Source organism: Oreochromis niloticus, linkage group LG8, assembly GCF_001858045.2.
Source record: "Oreochromis niloticus isolate F11D_XX linkage group LG8, O_niloticus_UMD_NMBU, whole genome shotgun sequence".
NCBI classification, from domain to species: domain Eukaryota; kingdom Metazoa; phylum Chordata; class Actinopteri; order Cichliformes; family Cichlidae; genus Oreochromis; species Oreochromis niloticus.
The window spans coordinates 21,233,344-21,259,833 of NC_031973.2; the positions used below are offsets into that span (position 1 = coordinate 21,233,344).

The 26,490-nt window shown below is 41.9% G+C and overlaps 1 protein-coding gene across 1 annotated transcript in view; it reads left to right on the forward strand.

Annotated features, from left to right (window-relative positions):
- Positions 1-2,164: 2,164 nt before the first annotated feature.
- Positions 2,165-26,490, forward strand: part of grid2ipb (glutamate receptor, ionotropic, delta 2 (Grid2) interacting protein, b) — a 39,227-nt gene continuing 14,901 nt past the window's right edge. Inside the window, 10 exon segments of the mRNA XM_013273721.3 lie at positions 2,165-2,319; positions 2,995-3,248; positions 3,409-3,738; positions 6,402-6,556; positions 17,555-17,836; positions 20,672-20,757; positions 22,327-22,396; positions 25,325-25,477; positions 25,609-25,764; positions 26,198-26,349. Of these exon segments, the coding sequence (XP_013129175.3) occupies positions 2,235-2,319; positions 2,995-3,248; positions 3,409-3,738; positions 6,402-6,556; positions 17,555-17,836; positions 20,672-20,757; positions 22,327-22,396; positions 25,325-25,477; positions 25,609-25,764; positions 26,198-26,349 (1,723 nt within the window). The 5' untranslated portion in view covers positions 2,165-2,234.

Here is a 26,490-nt window from a genome sequence, read left to right on the forward strand (position 1 = left end):
GCATTGAAGCATAAAAGGTTTTGTCTAAAAGTTGGCACACAAACTTCAAAAAAGGAGAATTTTAAATATATAATTTCAGTATAACAACAGTTAACTTCCTTTTGTTTATTGAATGTCTGGATGCGCTGAGCTGGTGCTTTAATCATCTTTTATTGACTGTTATATAAGATAAATCAAGTTACAGTGCTGTGAGCGATGCTTTTATCCCACCTTTTGTGCCAGAGACATGAAGAAATGTCTTTCAACTCTTCATTACACTAGCTTTGAACATCTATTTTGTTCAAAAATTGATCTGACAATGACAAACAAATATCAGCTACTGTCATCTGGTTTGATTATAGACCAATACCCGCCATCGAGGCTGATGTCGGCCTATAGTGTTTGACTTTGGTGCCTGAATGAAAACATTAACTGTTTGCTGTTTGTCTCTGCAATCCAGTGCTACACACAATGCAACAAGGCACCACAGGACACCAGTCAGTGGATACTGTTGCGGACATGGCCCAACACTCATATTACAGCTCACAGAGCTGCAGAGGGGAGCATTACTCAGGAGCTGTGCAGGCTCATCTCCGAATGCTGCTTAAACAGGTACTGAATGTTTGGATGTGCTGTGCTGGGTGCCTTAATCATTTTTTATTGTCTCTTATGTCGGATAAATCAAGTTACAGTGCCACGAGCGTATCTGCTGTTACAGTTTGAAATCAATATTACAGCTTTATACCTGAAATGACAATTTTCTTTGTCAAAAGATAAATTGTTTCAGGTGGTTTAAAGTTTTTCTGTCGCACATCTTGTCACAGACGACTCAATCGTCTTTAAGACTGTAAGTGTAAGAGGAGAGTTTGATTGAAGTGAAAAGTGTGTTTGGAGATGCAGTCCGTTGTGTTTAATTATTCAGTTTGCACTGAACTGTTTGTTCCTTATTGTGCGCTTTGGCACTAATGACAGTTTACACTCCAGTAAGCCCACCTGCGCACTTCCTCAGCTTCCTCTCCAGCTGTTATGCATGTCAGTTAAAAAAAATACATGTATTACTGTAAAAGTAAAACTTGATGTGAGCATCAGCACCCATAGCATGGTTGAAGGGTTTTTCTTTCTTGATGTTGATATTGATATGTGGGCAAATAGCTGATATCGGCTGATAAATCCATCGGGCTGATTTTTAATCAGCACATTGACACCATAAATTTTCAGTTAAAAGTTTTAACTTGGAACTACCCCAACTGATTATGGCAAATGGCCACGCCTGCCTGATCCTGGCTCTGCTGGAAGTTTCTTCCTGTTAAAAGGGAGTTTTTCTGTCCCACTGTCACCAGTGTTGCTCATATGATTGTTGGGGTTTTCTCTGTTTTCTTTGTATTATTGTACGATCTTTACCTAACAATATAAAGCAGCTTGAGACAACTGTTGCTGTGATCTGGCCCTATATAAATACAATTGAATTGAATTGAACTAGAGTAGCATTTAGCCTATTTCATCATAAATACACGTCTAAAAGTGTGCACAGTGCTAAAATAAACTTCACTAGAGGCACTCTAAATATCTAATAGGGGAGGGGAGCATGTGTTCCTACAGTATTAATAACAAGGGGGGTGGAGGAGAGCAGATTCAGCTGATAATCCCACTAATCCCACAGGCTAAAGTCTTAAATTGCCCCCGCTCCTTATCAATGGACTGACCATTTCAGAGTACGCAGAGAATCACAGGCATGCAGACGCTCCAATTAGAGCTCTTCGGGCTTTCTCGCATCGACGCAGAGTGATTCTGGGCCAGGAGCGGTCCCACGGAGAGCCACCTTGCCAAGAGAGGAGGGGGAGGAAAAAAAGACACATGGGTGTATTTATAGAAAAATGAGGCCTCACAATACCCTTTTTGGAGAGAGAATTATTAAGGAACCGAGGTGCGCGGGTGCACGCGTCCCAGTTTTCTGATTAACACTGTGCAAGCAGGCTGGCCCTAGGATGAATCAGGGATGAGATGCAGGACCAACTCCTTGACATACTCACAGGAAGAGACTGCACTTGCTTTTCATGCACACTCACCCTTTGCTCATGAGGAGACTGCTGTGGTTTCAGGGAGGAGGAATGGGGCAGTATTTTGAGTTTGTCACCTTTTCTCTTTGACTTTGGGTTGTGGGTGGTGGGGATTTTTTTTTTTTTTTTTTTAAACACTATATTTGAGAAGACTGGATAACAGCCTCCTAGCAGGCCACCGGGTATCTGACATTCAAGATGAAGAAATTTTTGCAAAACAAAAAGGGCAGATACTCTTTCCGCCAGAGCAAACGGGGCTCTCGGTATCCAGCCAAAGATTTCTGTAAGTCTTTATAACCTTCGTCTTCGTCAGCTCTGTGAATTCTGCTGCGCTGTGGCTTTTGGAAAGCTGTGCAGCACATCATTAGCCTACAGCTGAGCTACAGGGTGTATAGCAATTCATTGCTGTGAAATTTGTACTTGTTCCATTAGAGGTGGTTCTGAAAGCCTTATATTTCCTGCTATTTTCCCATTTGGTTGGAAATAATCCTGTTATTTAACCTGGAATTTAGCCTCTTACCTGTTCATCCATGCAGCCAGTGGTGTGCTCTGTCACGTTATTGCTTTTCCATTCAATTACCGTTTGACAGGAGAGACATGCATGTGCTCTGAGTGCAAAAAATAGCAAGAGGAACTTCTGTCTCCTGAGCTAATTAAGGTCACAATCTTTCAATGCTTTAATTTGATTGGCTGTGAAAGAGTTTATGAACCAGGTCAGGGACTGCTGAGTGTGTCATGGTTCAGCATAGAGGGTTACAGAGCCACACTTGATGTACAGCTAAAGACAGGGAAGGAGACAGAGAACAAACTGAATCTCTTTAAAACAAAAGACTGTATCATAGAGTTTTCTTGCAATGTCGCTGAACTTGAATGCACTGGCTACAGTGGGTAAGTATTTCTAAGTACCACGAGACTCCATATTGAAGCAAACCTCACTTTTTCTCCCTGTTTCTAAAAGTCCTCAGCATGCCGACTTCCAACCAGGGCTGGCCTGAGGATTTTGGCTTCCACCTTGGTGGTGCTGGACCTAGCTACATCTTGTCAGTGGAGGAAGGCAGCAGTGCCCACCTGGCAGGGTTGCAGGCGGGGGATCAGGTCCTGGAGATCGAAGGCCACAATGTGTCGACGCTAGGTCCTCAAGCTGTCATCGCCATCGCCCAGACTCAGAAGAACATCCCTCCCAGCATTGGAGTGGTGTCCCGCATACAGCAGGTCGTGCAGCTCTCAAATCCTTCAGCTCAATACTGCATGCATAGGCTAATGGGTGTGGAAATGCATGTCATAATATAGTAAGGAGTAGATCTGCACTATTGTGGATAGCTGTTGGGGGATATGCTCTGTGGTCAAACACTGAGGCAAATGTCTTGTACAGATGGACATCACGCCAGGTCCAGATGGTCGTTTTGGGTTTACCATTGTGGGAGACTGCCCCCTACTGGTGGAGGACTGCTCTCCTTGTTCTCCAGCTGGCCGTGCAGGCCTGAGGGCTGGGGATTATGTCATGGAAGTGAACGGTATCCCAGTCAGGCAGCACGAGATGGCTGCGGCACTAATCAAGGCATCCCAGGGGAGGACACTCCGCCTGGGAGTGCTGTGCCTTGGGCCAAGGCACAAACGGAGCATCAGCATAGAGGACAGTCAGATGGGTGGAGAGGGGACGAGACTGGACCGCAAACACAAGGCTCTGGAGTTCAACAGGAAGGTAAGTTTCGAGTTAAAAGGTATTTTCTAATTAAAGACAACATTCTCTGCCTAAGCTGCTTTTTTTGTTCCCATGTAACTGTTTTGGAGAGGGCAGGGCTTATTTGACAAAAAATAAATAAATAAGTATTTCTGTGCACCAAGCAGAATTTTGCAGAAACTTATATGAATTTAAGGACCTATTATGGTTGCTGTTTATTTTTTCTGTGCCTCTACTGGAATAATTCTGCATGACTCACGGTTAAAATAAAATCCTTATTTATCCTACAGTCCCTCAATTTGTCCCGTGTCTGAAACAAGCGCCTTTATTTTCAAGGCCTCCCTTACTAAAACCTGTCTTTCTTATGATTGGCCAACCTCCAGAAGCCAAATGAAGGGCAGCACCCAGTGCTTCTGAGCTGTACTGTCTGTATATTGTGTGCTTGCTGCAGATAACCATATAAAGAAATGTGTATCATCAGAGTCCTTTATACAGTCAAAGATCAGAGAAGCCTGGTGCTCAACAGAATATGAGCTTTGGGTTAAAAGGGATTACTTTTATATAATTGCCAACATTTAATATATACAATCAATCGTACACACTTCGGATGAGGTCGGGGACATCATGTAACAATGTTTGTTTTTTTAATTTTAAGTTTTATGTGTTTTTAGTGCTTATTTCATGAATATTTAATGTAACAGAATGTAGAATGTCGACATGTTTTTGAGACCAGAATGAATGAAAGTCTATAGTTATCCACTTTCTTATGACAGGTCAGATAGTAACTCTATAAAATCACTCAACATTCAACAATGTTCTGTTTTCAGTCATGTGGAAAAGAAAACACGCCCTCTTTCAATTTGAAGGTTTTATGTGTCAGGTCACAATGAAAATATTATTCTGGTTTGTACCAGGTTATAAAATTATTTAAACATAACTTAAAATGAAAAAGCAACACGTAAAATATTGCAACATGTTGTTATTACTTTAGGAAAAACAAAGCCAAAATCCAGAATCAGTGTGTGAAAAACTAAGTACCCTACTGCTTGACTAAGAATAATGACTGTAAATAGTCATCAGCAAGAGTGAACACCTCTATAAAAGCAAAAGTTTTGGTAGTTTGTCTGTTATAACACACCTGAATGGTCTAGTTGTGTGAAATGTGGTGCTCAACAGAAGAAATTGCTGCTACCCATTAGTCTGTGAGGGGTTATAAGGCCATTGCATTTGAAGTACATAATTCTACAGCGAGAAAGATTGTTCAAAAGTACAGAACATTCAAGACAGTTGCCAATCTTCCCAGGATTGGACATCCCAGTAAATTTACCCCAAGGTCAGAGGAATGTGATACATCTCAGACTCTTCAGGGTTCACTTATCATGTTAAATCTTAAACTTCAGACTGAACAAATGTGGCTTGTTTGGAACGGTTGCCAGGAGTAAACCTCTTGTCTCTAAAAAGAAAATGGCTGCATGTTTTAAGTTTGCAAAGTTGCATTTGAATTCAAGTTCACTTTATTTTTATAGCACCAAATCTCAACAACAGTTGCCCTAAGAATTTTACATGGTAAGGTAAAGATCCCACAATAATACAGAGAAAACTCCACCAATCTGATTCCCCTATAAGCAAGCACTTAGTGACAGTGGGAAGGAAAAACTCCCATTTAACAGGATAATCCTTCAGATCCAGTTGGGGGTGAGTGGAGGGAGTCAGGACTAAAGACACATTGTGGAAAAGAGCCAGAACTTCATAGTAACTAGTAATTAAATGCAAAGAAGTGTATAAACACAGAGTGAGTGAAAAAGGTGAGTGAAGAAGAAACACTCAGTGAAGCCTGCAGTAGCCTGGGCTTACTGCAGTATAACTAAGGGAGGGTTTATGATCAAATTCTAACTATGTTTTAAACCTAATCTTAAAAGTAAAGACTGTGTCTGTCTCCTGAATCCAAACTGGGAGCTGGTTCCACAGAAGATGGGCCTGAAAGCTGAAGGCTTTCTTTCTTGTCCCTGTCAGTACTCCTGCAACAAACCATAAGACTTCTGGAAAAATGTGCTTTGAAAAGAAGAGACCAAAGTGGAGATGTTTGACCATAGTGTACAGCGCCACAAACACAACATATTGGTACAAACACCACATACCAACTGCAAAACACGGCGATGGACAGATGATGGTTTGGGCCTGTTTTGCAGCTACAGGACTTACGTACTTTGCAATCACTGAGTCAGCCATGAATTTTGTATAGCACAAGTGTTCTAGAGTCAAAGGTGAGGCCATCTGTCCGGCACCTCAAACTGGGTCATGCAACAAGACAATGATCTCACTTACTCTACAAAATCTTGGCTGAAAAGTGCTGTAGTCGGACCTTAACAGAGCTGTGCACGAATGAATGCCACAACGCTAATCATACAGTAATCATACAGTAAATGATTACTTCAAGTAATTGCTACTAAAGGTGGTTCTACAAGCTACTGAATCATGGGGTGTGCTTAGTTTTTCATACACTGCTTCTGCATCTTGGCTCAGTTTTCGGTTAAATAATGACAAGAGAATTGAAAATGACAGCATAAAATATACACAAAAAATAAATACTTCTGTTTGGTTTTATGCTAAAAACAGTGAAGTCATAGCATTTCCTCTTTTACTGACTACCCTCCTCTCTAAAACTCTTTTTGAATCTCCAACAGGTCGACCAGATTTTAGGTGATGATCCCGAAGTGAAAGAGAGACTCTTCGCTGTGCTGAAGCAGTACGCCGCAGAGAAGAAAGTTGAGTGGTTAGCTTCTGTCCTGCCGGACATACTCACCACTGACGAACATCGACAGCTCATCTCCAGCATCAGGTAGGGGACAGAGGTTTGAGCTCACATTGCACAGGCAGGAAGTAGATTAGAGTCTTTATTGGAAAAGATGCAAAGAGATGCAAACAATGCAAGCAATTTGTGAGTGAACTGTAAACGCCAAATGCTCTCTAAAGTATGTTACCATACTAGGCCATCTCTTTGTGTTGCATCACAGAGACTTGCACATGTTTTTGGTCCTAGTGAAAACTAAAATAATCTGCATGGATTGAATTCATAATGACTATAAAGTGGATTTTCCTGCACATTTGGTTGCAGATTAGAGAGATTTGTGGGTTCCATCTGCAACACATGGTAAATCCACAGTGACCCTCCCAAGTTGCTTAAACTGTCATTTAATGAGAAACTGAGAGACTAAACTGACAAGGACGGGTCTATAACTGGGAGCTTAGATTTTAGGGGGGAAAACGAGGATTGGCAAAGTGTTCTGCATTCACTGCATGGAGGTGCCTGTGATGATGAGCCACTCACAGATTTAGGAGAGTACTCGCTTCGTGGAACTACTGGTAGCCATGCTGCTCTCTCTGTCTCTGCAGCCCTTTCAAATAAAAAAAATTAAAATAAAATCTGGAGCTACATCCAGCAGGTTTTTTTTTTGAAGATGCGTGGAGGTGGCTTTCTACCAGACAGAATTGTGCCAGGTAACCAAACGTGAACAACTCTTTAGTTATGGGCTGTCTGTGTGCCAAAATAAATCCCCAGACAGTCTGTCCACAGATTCCTCTCCATCCACAAGTCCAGCCAATTGAAGCTTTTATTCTGTTACTACGCTGGCTTCCTTCCTCCAGTACTACTACACCACTTTCAACTCTCTTTCGTGATATTAATATACTGTAAGAAGGGTTTCCATTTGTATGAGGTCACTGCTGAGAGAGGCAACAAGATTTAATGTGAGATTTTTAGTGCCTTCAATTAGGCATGAATAATCCAAAGCTGAGAGTTGGTATTTGTGCAATGAGGGACACTCCTATCTGCTACAAGGACCAATACCAGCATTAATAGCATCTCTCTGTGGACTTCCATCCTTGCCCGTCTCCCAGCTCTCTTACCTCGCTCTCCCTCTCTCTTAAGGGGTGTTTGTGTTTAGCACTGATAGATTGTCCTCTCATTATACCGCTCAGACTGTTTCCCTGCTTTCTCTGTGCGGTGACCATTTTTTTCTTGACACTTGGTGTAGACGGCCTCCTGGCCGCACCGAGGTCCCAGAAGACCTTTTATCCCCCACAGAGGAGCAGCTCAGTGGCAGTGCACGAGCCCAGTATTCTGCTCACTGCTGCTTTTAGACTTGTGCAGACGTTTAGCTGATTATTGAGCTATGGCTGACAGCTAAAGCAATGAACTGCCTGGGGTGAGTATATCCTCCTCTCATTGCTGATATTCTCTAGTGTTGTGTGAAATGTGGCTTTTTTGTGTATTTTTGCAGACGTCGTGGATTTTTATCACCTCCCATCTGCTGGTGGCTGTGCAGGTGTAATAATGTGAGAGCTTGAGTGGATGTTTAATGCAGTCCTTAAAGTACAGGACAGGCTGCTGCTGCTGCTGCAGCTGCTGCTGCTGCTGATGTTTGATAGATTTAAAATTCATTATCCCCTTTACTTCAGGGATAATGAAGCTCATTTGGACCATTGGCAGTTTATTCATGCAGTTTGATGAAATGCAGTCTCACTTGGGTTCATGAAAACTGTCTGTGGTTAACAACACAGTTAATGCAATGCTTTCGTGTCTGTGTATGAAGTGACTGGGGGTTCTTAGGATCACGAAGTCTCTGCTTTTAGGGTGTACTCTCTTTTCACGTGTATGAGCAGAGGGTGTGGTTCAGTTAATATCTGTGTACCATCATTTTGGCTCTGAGATTTTGTAAGTAATCAGTTGAAAATATTTATTATGTTCTAACAGCTAAATGTATAGATCCATCAAAAAATCTCTCATTTGTAGCCATTCAGACATTAAAAACAATTATCCAAATGTGGTCCCAGGCAGTAGTCTGCCTCATCATACTACACACTGAGCACAAATCTTGCTTTGTTAGTGGTGCTGATAATGATGGTGTTTAATTCTGACTGCAGGAATCAGAGGCTGGAGCTTGTTTGTAACTACTCCCGAGCTGCTGCTGCACTGTACTCTGTACAGGAAAAAAAAAACGCCTCACAGGAGCCTTGTACAGCGTCTTCAATGAAATGAACACAAAGTACAAAGTGGGTACAGTCGAGAGTGGAACAAGTTGCCTCCTTCTATTAGTATAAACCTTGTTCCAAATGATTAAGCACTTGCAAAATGTGTTTGTTTCTTCGGAACAGTCTGCCGGAGAAGATCGATACTCAATAAATATAATATATTTTGAAAATAGCTGCAGGGCAAAACAAAATGCAGATGGCATTTGATTATTTGGAGAGATCCAGGTGGTCGTAATGAACACATGTCTGTTATATTTGTTGTGACAGAACGTTCTTCAGTTTAGAGCGTTTCTCGCTAAATGAGCTTCTTTGATATCACTTCAACCACCATCCAGCCGAGGATGACAGTTGCCTTCCAAGCAAGCAGCTGCCTCGGGGTACACTGTCTGACCTTTAGATTTTCTGAGTGTGACTGCTTCACAGATTCTCCACAGGATAAAAAGGAATGATGGTGGTCTTTCAAGTCTCTTTAACATAGTACCCGAGTCTTCGGTGTCTCTGTGGTCTTCTGTAGCAGGGGGATGGTTCAGTATCATGCAGGAAACCAAAGCAGGCACCGTCTTCTAATCACGAATAAAGAGTTTTCTTTGCATGAAAGAAATAATCAATTAAGAACTGCCTTTATAAGATCTCCGAGGCCCCTGACAGGGACAGCCTTGTTAATCACGGCAAACCCAGATCATCAATGAACAAGTGTCGCGCATTTTTTTGAACCACGTTGTGTATCACGACAGCATTTCTGTTGACTAGAACAGTGAGTATTAGTCTTCATGTATTTCTGAGCCTTGTCATCTTTATGCAAAGCTTGCAGGCTCTGGGGGATTCTGCAGTATTTTTAAATACGGCCTTTTTTCTAGCAGCCTTTTTCCTTTTTGTGTTTTTTTTGCGTGGTGGAAATATTGATGAATTAAGTTTTTGATCCTTTTACAACATTTATTTTCTGTGTTCTGAATCACTTTTTTATGTTCAGACTATCCAGTCAGTTTGATGGCAAACACACTAACTGGATAGCGGACATATGCTATCACCAACCTGCTAAATTAGTGCGTTAGCGCCGTCACCTCGAGTGTGGGAGGATATTAAAGCGCGATTTCTGCTCAGGAACAGCCTCGCAGAGGTGCTAGAGTGATTGTCCAAGATAGACTCTTTGTCTTTATAAGATGACAAAGACTAAGTTTACTTCCTAATGTCCTAATTTGTTCCTTATTCATTATATTTCTACATGCCTAAATGTAATGAGTTCCTACCATGTGATTGGCTGATTGGGTATTTATTCATAAGGAGCTGAACAGGCATACCTAATAAAGTGGCTGGTGAGCGTATACCCCTTTGTATAGTATATTAACTCAGATTACGTGCTTTACATATAAACATTTTTGTCTTTTTTAATCACTGTTTAAATAATTTATGTTATATTAATTATCTGGAATTGCTATTTCTTTCATCACTGTGGTCATAGTTTGATTGCAACACTTTAATTTTAAACTGCAGAGTTTTTAATAATCTGCCTTCAAAAGGTCAGAAGGGCAGATCCTCTGCTAACTTTAACAGATCACATCATCTGCCCATCTTACTTATCCAACCTATATGTATTTAGGCTTTGCACCAAACTTCCTTCTCTGCATCAGAGTCACATCTGGACACTCAAAATGAAATGAGGTCTTTGTAGTTTTCTGCTTGTCATTCCTCCCTTCTGAGAAATCTGTCCCTTCCTCCCAGCTTGCTTCCTCCTCCACAACCCTCCTTCAGATAATTATAGATCTCTGTTCTTTATAAATGAGGTCAAATCAGAGCACTCATTTAGTTTCCAAGAGTTGACGCGGAAAACTTCTTTTGATTATGTTGTTGTTGTTTGTAACAGATGGCTGTGTTTATGTGGTGGGTAAACAGCTGCATTTACACACACATATATATATAAAAAGATGCTAATAGCCACAGCTACACACCAACAGAGATTAGCCTTGCGTAGACAGGTACCACATCTCTGTGTGAGAGATGGGAGGGCATAATAGTGCTGTGATGTGAATAAATGGCAAATAGCAGGCGGGCACAGAGAGCAGAGAAGGGCTGTGTGGGCTGCTACACCTACGGCACTAAGAGAACATTTATTTATATCTAGGGAGTCTGCTTATTGTAGCCAGTAGTCTGTGCTCAGGCAACACTGTCTCAGGCTGCAGATACATCCACACCTCAGCCTGATCAAAGTCTGCAGAGACAGTGACAGCGGGCTAAGAATATGTGTCCTATATCTATAACTGAACAGATTTGTTTCAAAGAGAAGGTACCCACCAGCGCTTAAAAGCTTCTCTAAAACAAGAGATAGGAAAAAACCTCAAAGAAGATTTAACAAATGGTGTTAAAGTTGCTGCATGTGGATTTTTAAGCCTTTAAAAATAATATTGCTAAACCTGGAGCCTGGCTGATGATTAAGACACTTTTGGAAGAGCGATTGTGCAGTTTTCTGCAAATGGCAGGTTATATTAGAGGGGGAAAAGTAATATTTTTGAAAAGTAATATTTATTTAAACTTCTTTGGTGAGGCTGTTTCTGTGAATATTTTGCCCTGTACCTCAAAACGCCCAGAAAATGTTGATCTTGCACATCTGCAGCTGTTTAATTTCCCCCTTTGCTGTGATGATGGGGGAGTGTACTCTCAGGCATGCCTGTGGACTTTGACATCACTTTTGGGTGTGGTTTCAAATGGGTGCAAAATTACACCTGTAAACTATGTTGTTTAGCAATGTTGGAAAAACTTCAAAGCTTATGCAGTAGAGCTTAGGTAATCCGGACTTTTATGGTTCACATACTCTAAACCTTGTATTTCACATTTCCCATAATGCAGCTTGTTAGCGTTTAATGATTTAGCGAATTAGTATCCATCCATCCACTTTTTTTTAACCTAGACTGGAGCCTGTGTTAGCTGTCATTAGGCGAGATTCAGGGCAGTCCGTTACGGGGTAACAAAGAGACGAATCAGTCATTCACACTCGCAGTCACACCTATAGTCATTTTAAAACTGCCAGTTAGCTTAACATGCATCCACACAGGCACAGTGACAACTTGATATCATCGCCATGACACAGTCAGTGTCATTTTCCCCACAGCATCAGCTCATAGCTGACAGGTTATAAGAAGGAGCTGACACTTAAAATGGTTTTAATGACATTACATATGTCGCCGTCATAAGTACAATAATTGTTTTGCTGATTTCATCTGATCACTCTACTCTCATGTCTTCTGTAAGACCCTTGAAATTGGGAAAAATATTTAATTTATTCCTAAATGATGATTCCTAAATATGCTAAATGACAACAACAGTCGCTTCAAGGTGCTTAATATTGTGAGGTAAAGACTGCACAAAAACCCCAACAATCAGACTGTGAGCAAGCACTTGGTGACAGTGGGAAGTAAAATCCCTTCTTACAGGAAGAAACCTCCAGTTTAAATGGGAGTTGTGGTTCAATTTTCCTGGGAAATGTTGCAACATAACCAAGTTGTAAATGTCAGAAGCATCTAGAAAAAAAGCAAATTGTTTGAATTAACAAGGTCTCCCCACACGACCTGCCCACTTAGTTTAAAACAGTTGTATCTTGGTGTGTATTTTTGTGCAAAAATCATGACAAATTCCTTCAGATCATTAATACTGGGTGTACGGAGAGAGGAACGCTGAGTGTCTATACCAGGGGTGGGCAACTCCAGGCCTTGAGGGCCGGTGTCCTGCAGGTTTTAGATCTCATCCTGGGTCAACACACCTGAATCAAATGATTAGTTCATTATCAGGCCTCTGGAGAACTTCAAGACATGTTGAGGAGGTCATTCAGCAATTTGAATCTGCTGTGTTGGATCAAGCACACATCTAAAACCTGCAGGACACCAGCATTTGAGGCCTGGAGTTGCCCACCCCTGGTCTACACCCATCTGTAAAACCCGGTGGAGGCGGTGTCATGGTTTGGGGCTGCATTTTAGCCAGTATTATTGGGGATCATGTTAAAATTGATGGAATTATTAATGCAGAAAAGTGCCTTCAGACCATGCAATGCAATCTGAAAGGTGTCTGGAAATCATTTTTCAGCATGACTAATACTACTACTGCCCATCACCCCTCCCAGGGTAAGAGTCGCCAAAGAGAGATTTCTGTCCTGAGCCATTCTTTCTAGTTGGCTTCAGGTATAGCTCATCTTTTTTACTTCTGCCTCGAGGTCTCATCTCCAGATGTGTCTTGGGCAGCCTCTCTTTCGCCTTGAGGGTTCCACCTGAGAGCCTGCCTAGTGATGTTGGTTGGCGGATGGAGTAGAGCGTGCCCTACCCAGCACCATCTTTGACAATGACAGTACTCCCAAAAAACACTGCAGTAAAACCATACCTGGATAGAAAAACACACAGCGGAAGAGTATCAGTCATGGATTGACCTCCTTGAAGCCTGGACCTGAACATTATTGAAGCAGTGTGGGATCATCTTGACAGAGAACAGATCAGAAAGCAGCAAACATCCAAAAAGTCCTTCAAGAGGCCTGGAAAATTACTCCTGAAGACCTCCTGCTGGAGGCGGCTGCTGTCATTAAAGACTGCCACTGAAATGTGCCTGATGGGTTTATACTGGTTGTCAACATCAGCTGCTGTTTTGTAGTTATTACAGTGTCAAATACCAACACTGGCCAAAAGGACAATGGTTCAGGCACTAATGACATCATTGTTATCTCTACAGGCCTGTTTCTACAGCTTATAACGAGTGAAAATGTTTTGGGCAGGTTTTTCAAAAACAAGCTCTTCATACAGCAACTAGTTGTTAACAGCAGCTGTGACCAGTAGGTTCTGGATGTGAGTGAGTCTTCATTATTTGCCTCACTTACAAGTACAGAACAGGGCTGAAGGTGCTGCATATTTTCCTGAATACCTCCTAATAAAGCACTTCAGCAGCCATGGATAATTAAATGCACACTGGCGAAAAGTCACATCTGCTGTGAAGTTGCTTCTCTCTCTGTCCAAAGAGTGTCCTAATTGCTTTATTTAGCTGTCAGAATTGTTGCTGCAGCTTAATTAGCTCCGCGTGGACAAGAACAGTGGTAGCTGTTGTTCCTCCCTCCTCTCTGTTTGCGCGTTCGTGGTTAATTGCTTGACTGGTGCTGTTTTTCACCGACCCTGCGCCCTGTCTGCTAATGACTGATTCATCTGATCAGCAGATAAGCGGCAGCAGACAGTCAGAGCACAACAGACTGGTGTAGGTGGGAATCAAAATGGTTGTTTGTGCAAATATGTGTCCGGCCTCATCTTACTGATCCAACTGATCAAATGTTAACTTCAAATGTTTTTGGTGCTCTTTGAATTTTCTACATTTCCTTCACATGTGGTCCTTGAGAAGTAGAGAAAAAGTGTAGTGTTAATAGACTTTATACAGCGTGCATTGTTTTCAGGATGTGTAGGCTGCTGCCTTTTTATGGCAGTATGTGCTTGTGCTAATAAATTCTCAGAGGTGGGGTGATTTCTTTTGTCTTTTTTTCCAGTTCTCACCACTCATGAGCTGGTTTAGTGTACTGAAAGGAGTGGCTCCACAGTGTAGTGGTTTACACACTCACCTAACAAATGATAGATTCCTCCCAGTGGTGGGAGACAATAGTCCCCTGGGGGTTGCGTAAGGAAGGGCATCATCTTAAAACAATCTGCCAAATCAAAAAGGCAGAGCCTATCTGCTGTCACAACCTCCTGTGACAACCTGAAAGTAGCCTTAGCATACTTATAGAATTAGTTATTTATTCCCACATGAATCTGAGGAGAAAGACAGTAATTAGGGGACTTATTGAAATCTATTTAGACAGACAGACTCTATACAGGGAATTTGAGGAACCCCTAAATTAATCCACCTCTTACATTTCAATCTTCTGCCCCTCCTAAAGAAAAAGTTGGAGAAACCTTTGTGTTTACAGCCATAAACGTATGTACTTGTGATACTACCATATTAAGGATATCCACTCTAACATAGTTGTGAATGGTCATCTGTCCTGTGACAGACTGGCGATCTGCCCACCCCACCTCTTCCCCCAAATATATGAGCATGTAATTATCTATTAATGAAAAAAAGATAAGGAAAAGAATAAAAAAAATCCACTTTAAACGAGTGGGCGGTGCTATGCGAGCTGTTTCTCCCACTGTGTTCAGTATGTAATCTAAACTCAACTGCTGGTATAAGGTAGAAATGATCGGAATAACCACGTAAACATGGGAGGGGGGTTCCTGTTCCTCCAGTTTTCTTTGATATTTTGTTTACTTTGTATACCTGATATTAAGATTATTGACTTTCCAACTCTTTTTGTTTTTTATTTGGGAGCTATGCACATCATATAACCTGATAATCAGTCAGTGAATGTTAGATCATCTATATTTAAGAAATATATTCCCAGAAAGTGTGTATGTGTATGTGTGTGTGGGTGGCTGTCTTGTCTCCTGGCAGCAGTTCTAATCTTTTGAATGAATAGTTGTTTTCTGCTCTCAGCCTGTGTGTGTGTGTGTGTGTGTGTGTGTGTGTGTGTGTGTGTGTGTGTGTGTGTGTGTTTGCTGGTGAGTGGGGACTTGTTTTGTTTTGTCTCTTAGTCACTGCTATTGTTTGGTGAGCTGCCAGCACTCCATATGAAACAGCATGTACAGTTCACACTTATCCCCCTCTTTGATATTTCGTTTGTTCCCAGTCTGCTTAGCAAGACGAGCAAGAGAACCTCTACATGTTTTCGGTACCACTGAAAAGTATCTGTAACACTGCGTAGCAAAAATGGTCAAATTCTTACAAACTTGTAAAAAAAAGAAAGAAACACCTGAATGATTCAGGTGAGACTTCTGAGAATGTGATGCGGTTACATGAGAACAAAATTGACTTGGTTAGCATCAATCCACTCATTGTGTTTGGAGTGAAGAGAAGGCTGAATGTGACCCCAAGAACAGCATCCCTACTGTCATGGTGGTGGAAGCTTTGTGCTCCGAGGATGTTTTTCTGCCAAAGCTACACGATGACTGTATCGCTCAATTGGAAAGATGGACAAATCTTGGACAAGAATCTCCTTCACTCAGCCGGGGCCCGACAAACGCATCATGGACAGGTCTTCCACACTGATCCAAAGCATATGCCAAGACAACAAAGGAGTCCCTTGAGAAGAAGAAGCACATCATAGTCTCGAGGTGGAGTAGCATTAAGAATTTGGAGAAGATCAGCAATGAGGAGATCTGAAAACTCAGCTCAAACCTAGCAATAACTATAAGAAATATCTAAAAGCTGTGCTTGCTAAGGATGGTTACTCCACCAAGTAACAAATGTGATCAAATACTTACACCTCATTAAATGCACATTAATTCAGAAGTGTTACACAATGTTTATTTCTATTATTGAGTGTGGATAACGTAGCTTTCACTATTAACCCTCTGAGGTATCGGTCATCATAGATCATAACCCTAGAGAAAGGCAAAACCTAACTTTTTTGAGGGAGAAAAAACATGTATAGTTTTAGATTATTAGATTATTTTCTTTGTTCTGGGAGAATAATACCATTAAAAAAAAATCTAAATTCTGATTGGCTAGGATTAGGGTTAGGGTTATATATAATACAAAAAAAACATTCCATTGTTAGATACATTGTTTGTAAGTGGTTAAAATAATGAATTCATCCCCACTGGATTGTTGCAATGTGTCTCATTGTTTTTACAGCATAAACCAGATAAATGCTCCCACTCTCGATGTCAGCTGCATGTCCCACCTCTCCATCTGACAAGCCAGCACGGCTACTGTTTGAAACCCTTCAGCACCCCAGCAACCAACTGTAGGCTCCACAGGGGATAGTTACTCATCACTCATGAGTGATGACGACTAACCCTACCAATGTTCAGCTGCTATAACATATCAGTCACTGTGACTGCTTACGTTTAAAATTTTATATTACAAGCATAACATTTCAAGTGTTTGACTTTTCTCAAAGTAAGACTTCGGGAAAATAACTTTTATCGATGTCATAGCTGTATATTGATATTTAAATGAAAACAGCAAGTGTTTAGTAGGAAATCACATTGGATTACAAAATAAAAAAAACATTGTGATTTCATACAGTTTAACTCAGTATTTCACTGTAATTGATGCCCATGGCCCTATTTTATCCCAGTGCGTTACACTTTGAGTTTCCTTGTTGAACTTAAGGTATCGGTCAGGGCCTAGGTGGATGAGATGACAGCTTCCTGCTTCAGTCGTAGGTGAAGTGTAGACGGAAGTGTAGGAAAGACCGAGAATCGGTTGCTGTATAGAGAGAGAGTGAGAGAGAGAGGAGAAATCCCTTGCTCGCTCACTCCCACACCTTTTTCTCATGCTGTATTCTGGCTCTGGTACCCCACGCTGCAGCAGTAAGACTCCAGCAAGCAGTGAGTGACGCCACGATTTCTTCACCGTCTATTTCCTCAGAGAAAGACTGCATCAAATTCAACTTCTTTTCTTTTTCAGTCAGGGGAAAGACTCTCCATCAGTCAAAACCTTTTCATCTTTTCTTCAGATCTGAGACATGAAGATGGAAGCCTGTTGAGCCGAATCTGTGCCGACTAGGACTGTGAACATTTTCTCAGTAGAGTTTGAAGTATATCATAACTTTTAATCTCTTCCAACACTGGCTGTCATCGCTCTCAGAGTCGTGATTGTGGAATTTGTGTCTTTAAAATGGATCGAGGTGGATCTGTGATGTAGATCCATCCTCTACCCGTCTCTTTGCTTTTCGTAGAGGAACTCTTATGGAAAAACAGTTAACACCAACCAATTTCTTTTCCTCATATGCTGCCATGTTGGCCAGAATCTTCATTCCCAAGAAGCACCGGCAGCGCTTTGACGACACCGTCTCCCAGAACGTGATCAACCGACTCTGCCGCAGCAAGAGCATCAGCGAGCCGCATGGCAGAATCCGTCGCAGTCGGAGCGAGGATCACTCCGACCGCCACCGCGGGTCCAAACGGGCCAGCTCAGTGCCAAGGGATGGAGGAGAACCCGGAGGGAGGGGAGAAGCGGAGAGAGACAGGGGCTTAAGAAAGTCCGTCTCAGGGATACCCGTGCATCCCCCCATTGGACCCAATCAGAGGTAAGCACACATATCAAACACAGCAGGTTTCACGAGTCCTTTTGCTCTGTTTTAAGTGTTGTTAACTGTTAATTCATAATTCAAGAGCCGAGAAGTCCTCTTAAGAAATTGTAGCAGAATCCAGGGACAGCTTTATCTCTTATCGTGTGCTAAAACTCCTCTTCCTCAGAGTTTTATAAAGCTGCACTTCGAGCATCTCAAGTCTGTGCATGCACGAAGATGTTCACGCACAGCTGCGTATTTGTTTCATTAAACAAAACATCACATTGTAACCATCTTCCACCATCTTCTTGGTTGTTTCTTGGCAACCGTCCTACATGGGGTAGACCCCCCCCCCCCTGACCATTTGACACTTTTCCTCCACCCACTAACACACTTGATTACACTACTGTCCAGTTAATAACACCACAGTGGACGTGGTGCAGCACAGGACCGTGGCAGTAAATCTCCATAGCGAGCTAACTAATAAAATCCTGGGGTCTTTGAGTCTTCAGCAACACGAGGTCTTAAAAAACATGTGGCTCTTTATGTCAAGTGTGATCATACTGGCCGGGCACAAGGCAGCAGGAGGTGAGCTGATTGTGTTAAAGGGGCATCATGTGTCAGTAAGAAGTCGCGCTGCATTGCTGGTGCCTTCCATGCACTGAATAAACCCGAAAGACTGTTGTGTAACACTGTTGTGTCTCCACAGTAACTGGAAATATGCATAGAGCAGCGAGAGAGAGCGAGAGACAGAGTTAGAGGTGGGAACAGAGAGATAGATATAGATATCAACAGAAAAAGACATGAACAGAAGTAAGGAGTAAACAGATGTAGAGATGGAGATGGATGGCAATGAGAATAGAATACAGGTAAACAAAGTAATATAAGGTGATGATATAGATGCAGTCTATATATCTATATCTAAATGCAATAATATAGACAGAAGGAAATAAATATAGATAAAACATATAGGAACGAGAGAATTCAAGAGACTGCATAACTCTGCAACAGCTGAAAATCTGCATAAATTAAAGTGAGCCTCTGAATCCAAGAGATTATTCAGGTTTCCTGACATCACCAGAACAATGTCCCCCAATTTTCCCCATTTCCATTTATCTGGCAATACTAAGGAGTTGTTAAAAAAAACTCTCAAAAACAACCGATTTTGGATGTGGATCTAGATAGACTGTGAAAGTTAATTGCTTCTAAGTTGCGCCAAACTGTCCATAACTTTATTAATAATCCTGCCAGACAAACAAACCGACCACAAAAGCTGCTTGGCAGAGGTGAAGAAACAGTGATAGACAGATGGCTGAAGGTAGGGAGATGGAAATAGACCGAGAAACATGGTGACATTTAGGTAGAGAGATGGAGAAAGAGATCGATAGACAAGTGGGATACAGGTGGAGAGAGATGTCGACATAACATTTTGGGTAAATCCACCCCCGGATGTGTTGTTGTGCAAAATGTTCTACTGACTATTGATACACAAAATCAAGCACTATAGGGTGGTAGCTGTCTGTATACTGTGTGTACAATGTGACGGTTGTTGATGTACCAGCAGACTGACTGATACCTTTTCAGAGTGCATTCAGCTGAGGTCATGTGAAATTATACATAAGTATATGAAGCTCTGCTGGTGTAGCCCAGAGGGAATGAGGAGAGGCCTCAAGCAGCCTGATAGTCACAGACACTTAGTTTGTCAAGTGTGCTCAGAGCTGATGCTGTGAGCTCTTCTTTTTTTTTTCTATTCAGCCCTCAAACACACACACAAATCCACATTCAGCACCCAGTGTGCCTTTCTGCATTTAGCTTGGCTTACATAAGCGTGTATAACCACGGCTATCAAAGAGTAGGTTTGTCTCTTTTCTCTTGTTGTCTTTTTTGCCTTCCTCCTGTTTATATACCAAAGTAGTGTTGCCTTTAGTTATCTCCATGGCAACGCTCCACGGATAGACTGAACGAGCCTCATCTTTGATACACCGGGAGGTTTCCGACGCATATTCTTCCGACCGGGGTGAATGAGAGAGAGGAGCCCTGCATTCAGCAAAATGTCAAAGCTATTCTGAACATGTCCCAAATTTTTTTATTCAAGCCGGAAACAAAAACCAATGTCTGGCATTCAAGCAGGACTGATTTGTGTTATGTTAGAAAAATGTCAGCTTGGATCGAGGCAAACAGAGGGTCACGTCTGTGCTTGTTCAGACTCCCACTTACAGGAAGTGACAAAAGCAAAAACGAAGCGCAGGCAGGCTTGTAAACAACAGCGAGTGAGTGCTCACTCCAGGGACAGCTGGGCTTCCCATTCATTCATTCACAGCCATCAATGCTGTTAAATGACGTCACGAGCAACACTGAGAACTCGCGCGTCTGATTTTGCTTGACTGATCACTTTTACAAATTCCACACATTTTCCACTTCCAGCTTTTTCTTCCTTTGTTTGCGTTTTAGACTGTTCACATTTTGACTAAATGGGTGATGAGCGGATCAAAAAAGCCCAAAAAATAAATTACAGGTTTTGGTTACTGCTCAAATTGAAAGTTTTTAAGTCGGTTAAAGGTGCTGCTTTTGGAGGATGGATTGACGCAAACACAAGAAATTCGAAAATGCCATTCAGCAGAGAACATCGGCTGAAAGTGTTCAGAACAAAGGAAAAATGCTTTGCACATAAATCACATGAATGCACTCTGCTTCATGTAGAGTTTGTGTCACCCTCTTTGAAATTTGAAGGCCAGTAGACAGCCACTAAGCTTTTCGTTGTTAGAAACATTTAGTCGCAAAGGTTTTTCAGAGAGCTCTAAATCCGAATGAATAAACTGCTCATCTCACTTCCTGCCTGCACCCCTTCCTCAGGATCGTCCGTGTCTACAGGGGGAAGAAGAACTTTGGCTTCACGCTGCGGGGTCACGCTCCCGTCTGCATCGACTCCGTCATCCCAGGTACTGCTTCTATAATAAAACCCAGTACAGTGCAGTCCTGACTGACGCCTCCTCTCTTTGTGTGGCGGCTTTTCACTCGTGCGCCGTTCTGTGTTGTGGGCGGTGAGGGGGGCAGATGTATTTTACGCGGGTGAGGCTGTTGTGGTGCCAGCCGCTCGGGGCTGAAGGTGATCAGGAGGCGTTTGTGTGTGTGTGAGACTGTGAGTGTTGCCGGAAGTGTACTTATCTGACTCACTAGTGAAATGTTAACAGGCTGTGCTGTGCGGCAGCAGGTACACCTGTGGTCAGTCAGTGCCGCACAGATGTACTTTATATTCTGTTTATTGCTCTTGATGTGCAGTTTAACTGGTCATAGGGTGGAGGAGTAAATCCTTTGTACATTAAGTCATACTGCAAATATATTAGTGTCATATACTTACAATGAAGGGCAGTCGAATGCTTCTGGGACTGAGGACAAGACAAAACAGCTTGCTCTGGTAATCATCTCTTCTAGAGCTTACTTACCAACAGGTTTCATCGTTAATATTTAAACCATGGAGAAAACGTCATCTTAAAGCTGTCAGCTTGTGGTTTTGTGGGCAGTTAAATGCCTGATAGCAATCTAACCAGCCGAGCTGTTGATCTCCTTGTCTAACTCTGGCCAAACAAGCAATTAGGCTGATTTCCCATTTGTTCTTTTTCTTATTGTCAACTATTTCTACAAGCCGCCATGGTTTAATATGTATTTCCTTTATAGACTTGCATCAACATATAGAGTGACTATAAGGCCATACTGAACGCCTCTCACAGGCATTTTTTGCTTGTTTTATTAAAGCTAGCTTTTAAATCTAATTTCCACTTAGAGCTTATGTGAAATATTCATAATTACTTTCTTAAGTTTCCCGCAGTAAAAGGTTATTTAATTCACAGTTATTGCTTTTTGAAACAAAACTAGCAGACAAGGGAGGCTGTGAAGCTACTGCTGAGGGAATTTGCCAGGTTCCTTGGTGAGGAAGGCGGTGTGCGTGTGCGTTGTGTGTGTGTTTGACGATGACGGCACTGCTCCCGCCCACCATCATCCCCCACCAACATGTGCTGAAACAGCCAGAGCGGACTGACTCAGTGGGCCGTTGTGGAGGTGGGTAGCATAGTTCTCATCGTGATCTGACCACAGATTCTTTGCCGATAGCCCGGAAGCCACAACCCCGTTTCCCCATTAAGACTATACTCCATCCAGACTTTGGGTTAAAAAAGAACAAGAAAAAAAACAAATGACATGACAGCTCCTCATCCGCAGTGTGCTGACAGATGAGGAGGCGATGGGTACAGTGCAGTCAGAACTTATTCTGCCAGGGATTGTTTTGACAGCACTGTTTCCTTACGTAATAAGATTTAGCACGGAGCTCATCTTGTTTGTTGATGGGCTTTGTTGGATCTCATACACAGATTGACAGCATCACATTAGTCACCATCTCTCCCCCCGTTGTGCCCGTCTGTTCTGTGCACCTTGTTAGCTGGAAGGATTGGTTTCAGTTTTTTTTCAGTCTCTGATTGATGTTTGATTTTCTGCCATCTTTGTCGACCTCTCAGATAGTCCTGCTGAGGAATGTGGACTGAAACCAGGCGACCGTATCCTCTTTCTCAACGGACTGGACATGAGGTTTGTCTTTAATGGAAATTATTGTCAGCAGCAGTAGTAGTTTGTAGTATTTTGCCTTTCCCTGCTGCCCGAGCTCTTGACCTTAGACAGTATATTTAGACATCAGCACTTGTTTTTCTCCAGGAGAAGCCATCTGCTGCCATTTATTCTGCCTCAGTATGAAAAACAGCTCTCACAGAGCCAGATAATCCATCACAAACACATAACCCTTCTGATTTTTTTCTGACGTAGATTCTCCTCGATATTTTCACAAGCACATGACGCTTCTGTTTTTTCTCTGAACATTCTCCTTCATAGTTTCTGTGCTGAATTTTATGAGATTTTCATCACAGAAACAGTTTGTGGACTGTGTCTTCAGCTGTGCACTGCAAGACCATAGGGTTTAGTAACTGTTCATCACTACCCAAACAAATCTCACGTTAAATACAAAAAAATCTCAGAGCCTAACTTTAGACAGATTTTTCTGCACACAATTTAAAGTCTAGTTATCAGACTCTGTACTCTGGTGCAAATCAACTAATAATCCAACATATGTATATCAAAGAAAACACAAAAAGCCCTAAACATGCTTGAGTGCTGTCTGTAAGAGAACAGTGTTTATTGCTTTCAGCTGTTTACAGGATTTCTTCCTCTGATTTTATAAAAAAAATACCTGCAGTTTCATAAAATGATCTAAAGCAGCAGGATCCATATGAGTATCCCCACAATTGATCAGTCAACACAAAATAAGACGAGTCAAGACCTTACAGGAAATCTTTCATTTCTACAACTCACAGCACGAATGATGGTGTTACTGTTAAATTTGTTACACAGTGACCGTTTTCAGACTAAATTCTGGCATTAAGTTCAATGTCAGGATGTACAGCAGTGTTTTCGTTTGTGTCATTATTGTGTTCAGGGATGTGTACCATAACTATATCTGTCACTATCTATCTCCTGTTATCTTTATATATGGGCAGAATTTGTAGTGTTTTGAAAAACCCACAAAGATAGCATTTTTTTAACACCAGCACGTTTTATCAGTCCTCAGCAAAAGCCTTGAGTCAGTCCTCATTCTTTATATTTTGCTGCCAATGAGCCAGACTTTTTTTTTTTTTTGAAGTGGTCTTGGGGATTTTTTTCATGTTAAACCACTTAACACAGACTTATGAGTCATTCAAGCATTAAAAAAAACCTCTAACTGAAGGGATGAATCAGTGTTGTGTCTACACTTTACAGACGACTTAGCAAAGAATCCATTTTAAATTGTATCTTTAGATATTTTGTTACTAGCTGCCTGTTACAAAAACACATAATGTCTAATCAGAAGTGTTCTCAGTGGAAGGGTGGCTGCTAAGAAGCCATTCTCAAGGAAGGGAAACGGGGAGAAAATGCTGAAGTATACCAAATTAGACCAGAACTGGTCTGAAAAACAGTGGTAACAGGTCTGATTGAGTGATGAAATTTGACAGGTCTGGATCGGATTTTGGCCAATATGTACAGAGAACGTCAGAAGCAAGATACTACAGTGAATGTCTGTAGCCATCTGTAAAACACAGTGGAGACTGTCATGTTTACAGCTGCAGTAGGGGATCTAATAATGAGCACAGAAAAGTAAAGTCAGATTTTATTAAAATTTTTCATAAAAGCTTGTCTAAGAGAGTTCAGGCTGTGCTGAAGAATAAACGTGGTTATACCAAATATTGACTTTAAAGCTAATTAAAACTGTGCAAACAAAATGATCTACCTATTTCCCATTTTCTAGGCAAAATATGATAATATGACTGGTGGTTCAGGACTTTTGCACAGTACTCAGCTCTTTTTTTCATTGGATATTTGACAATCAGATCCCCACATTTTCAAGTAATTATATCTCCAGGAAAAATGGGTTCTTACAGCCCATCCTGAGGGGTATGTGAATGAAGCACTCCGTCACATACCTTGACACGTGTGCAGGTGCCCTATGCGCGCATGGGCTGATGAACGTGATCACAGCCTTTATGTAAACTGAACTTTCCTTGTGGGAGTCACTGTCTTCTGTGGACTTTACAACTTCTTGACCTTCTCCTTCTCGTGAGTGAGTGTGGGAGTGCACATAAGAAATCTGAATTTGAACTGTACCTGTGCGAGCTCAGCAAATACACTATACCAAGCAATACATCACACAGTATTTCCATGTGAGGAAAGAGCACAACTCATCCTGCCACCCTGATAACCATGTGAAAGAAGAGTCACAGCGCGTCTCCCAGGCTACTTGATGTACTCATTTGATTGGCACTGTATAATTTCGCTGCTCTCCCTGATAACATGCTGCTGCAGCCGTAGGAGGTGATCAGGAAAACAGTGGGAGGCGCTCACCAGAAAGAAGGAGGAAAAGAAAATACAAGATATTTAGACGTTACAGTGTAGTGTTTACAAAGCGTCTGTAACAATGTGGAAAATGAGATATTTGTTATAATGATGGAAACAATTATTTTTGCAGTCCTCATCCCTTTAAGGTAAAAAAAAATGTGTATTTGTTAAAACTTTGCAGTACGTGATCACCAGGGCTTATATTTGGATTCATTGTGTCTGTGTACATCACATAAAGAACAAGATGCTCTCACATATTGTACCAAAATATAGAAGTAAGTGTGGGAAGCTTCTTGTGGCTTGCAAGGTGTCTTAGAGCAGCAGCAGTGTTTCTGGGCAGACTGAAACAAAAAACCCATTTTTTATTTAATTTTTTATTATATAATCCTGTTAAATGTAGTTTTTATGTATGTCTGCTTACATAATTTTTCAATTATGGTTGTAAAATTATCATTTCCCAGTGTCTTATCTTAGTATTACATAATAACGCAGTGATTCTGCTGGTTTGTGCACGTCTTACAATAGATTACATTGCTTCAGTCCTTCTATTATACAGCTAACAGCCATCGTCTCTCCTTTTTGTTCCCCTTGCTTTAGGAACTGCTCCCATGAGAAGGTGGTGTCTATGCTGCAGGGCAGCGGGGCAGTGCCCACTCTCATGGTGGAGGAGGGTCCATCTGACTTTTCTTCAGACCAAACAGATGCAGATGAATCCTCTAGTCTGGCCCCCACCACATTACCGCGCTCTAGGTTAGCACGCCAAATATCTCACACTAGACCTAGCCTGTGGCAGTGTATTATTTTGAATGAAGGAGAAGGATTAGTTCAGTAAGTAGGAATGGAAAAATTAATGTTTGATTTCCTCCATATATGCTGTCCAGGTCTCCTGGTCTCAGTTCTCTGCAGTGGGTTGCAGAGATTCTTCCACCGAGCATCAAAGTTCACGGGCGGACTTTCAGCCAGCAGCTGGAGCACCTGCTGACCATCCAGGAGAGATACGGTGTCTGCAAAGCTTTAGAGACGTTCTTCCAGCACAGGTCAGTGAGCGAAGGGACGGGGAGCAGAGGGTTACAGAGGAATCTGTTAGCAAAAGAAGACATGGATTATTGAGCAAATGAAGGGTTAGCAGCGGAAGCAGGAAGTTACAGCTTCCGTTAGACTCTGATAATATTTCCCATATAGGATGAAGGGATCGAGAGAGACGGGATGATGAATTAGCTCAGCAGATGATGCAAACATGTGAGGCAGCAGGATTAAAATATCACTGTTACACCCAACAACATAAATCATACCATAAGTGACATCTTTGTTATCCTCCCACTCTTTTCATTGCTCTCTCCCGGCATCTCTTTCTCAGCTTTACATGGTACAAAGAATATAAAATAAACCCTTGCACTGAATGATAGTCAGCCATAAGCAAGAATTATATAAAGAAGACAGTGAGTGGATATGAAGCACGTGTGTTTGCAGGAACGTGGACACCCTGATCGTGGACGTGTTTCCAGTGTTGGACACTCCAGCCAAGCAGCTGATCTGGAAGTTCATCTACCAGCTGCTGACCTACGACGAACAGGAGCGCTGCCAGGGCAAGCTGTCTCGTTTCCTCGGCTACAAGAGCAACGGTGAGGCATGAAACAAACGAGAAGTTGAATTGGATTTTTATCGTGATGTACTCTGATCATTCCAGACTTTTGTTTATAAATCTGCTCTTTGAGGTTGTGCTTTTTATATAAATAGCAAAACAGAGCCAATCTGACCCTGTG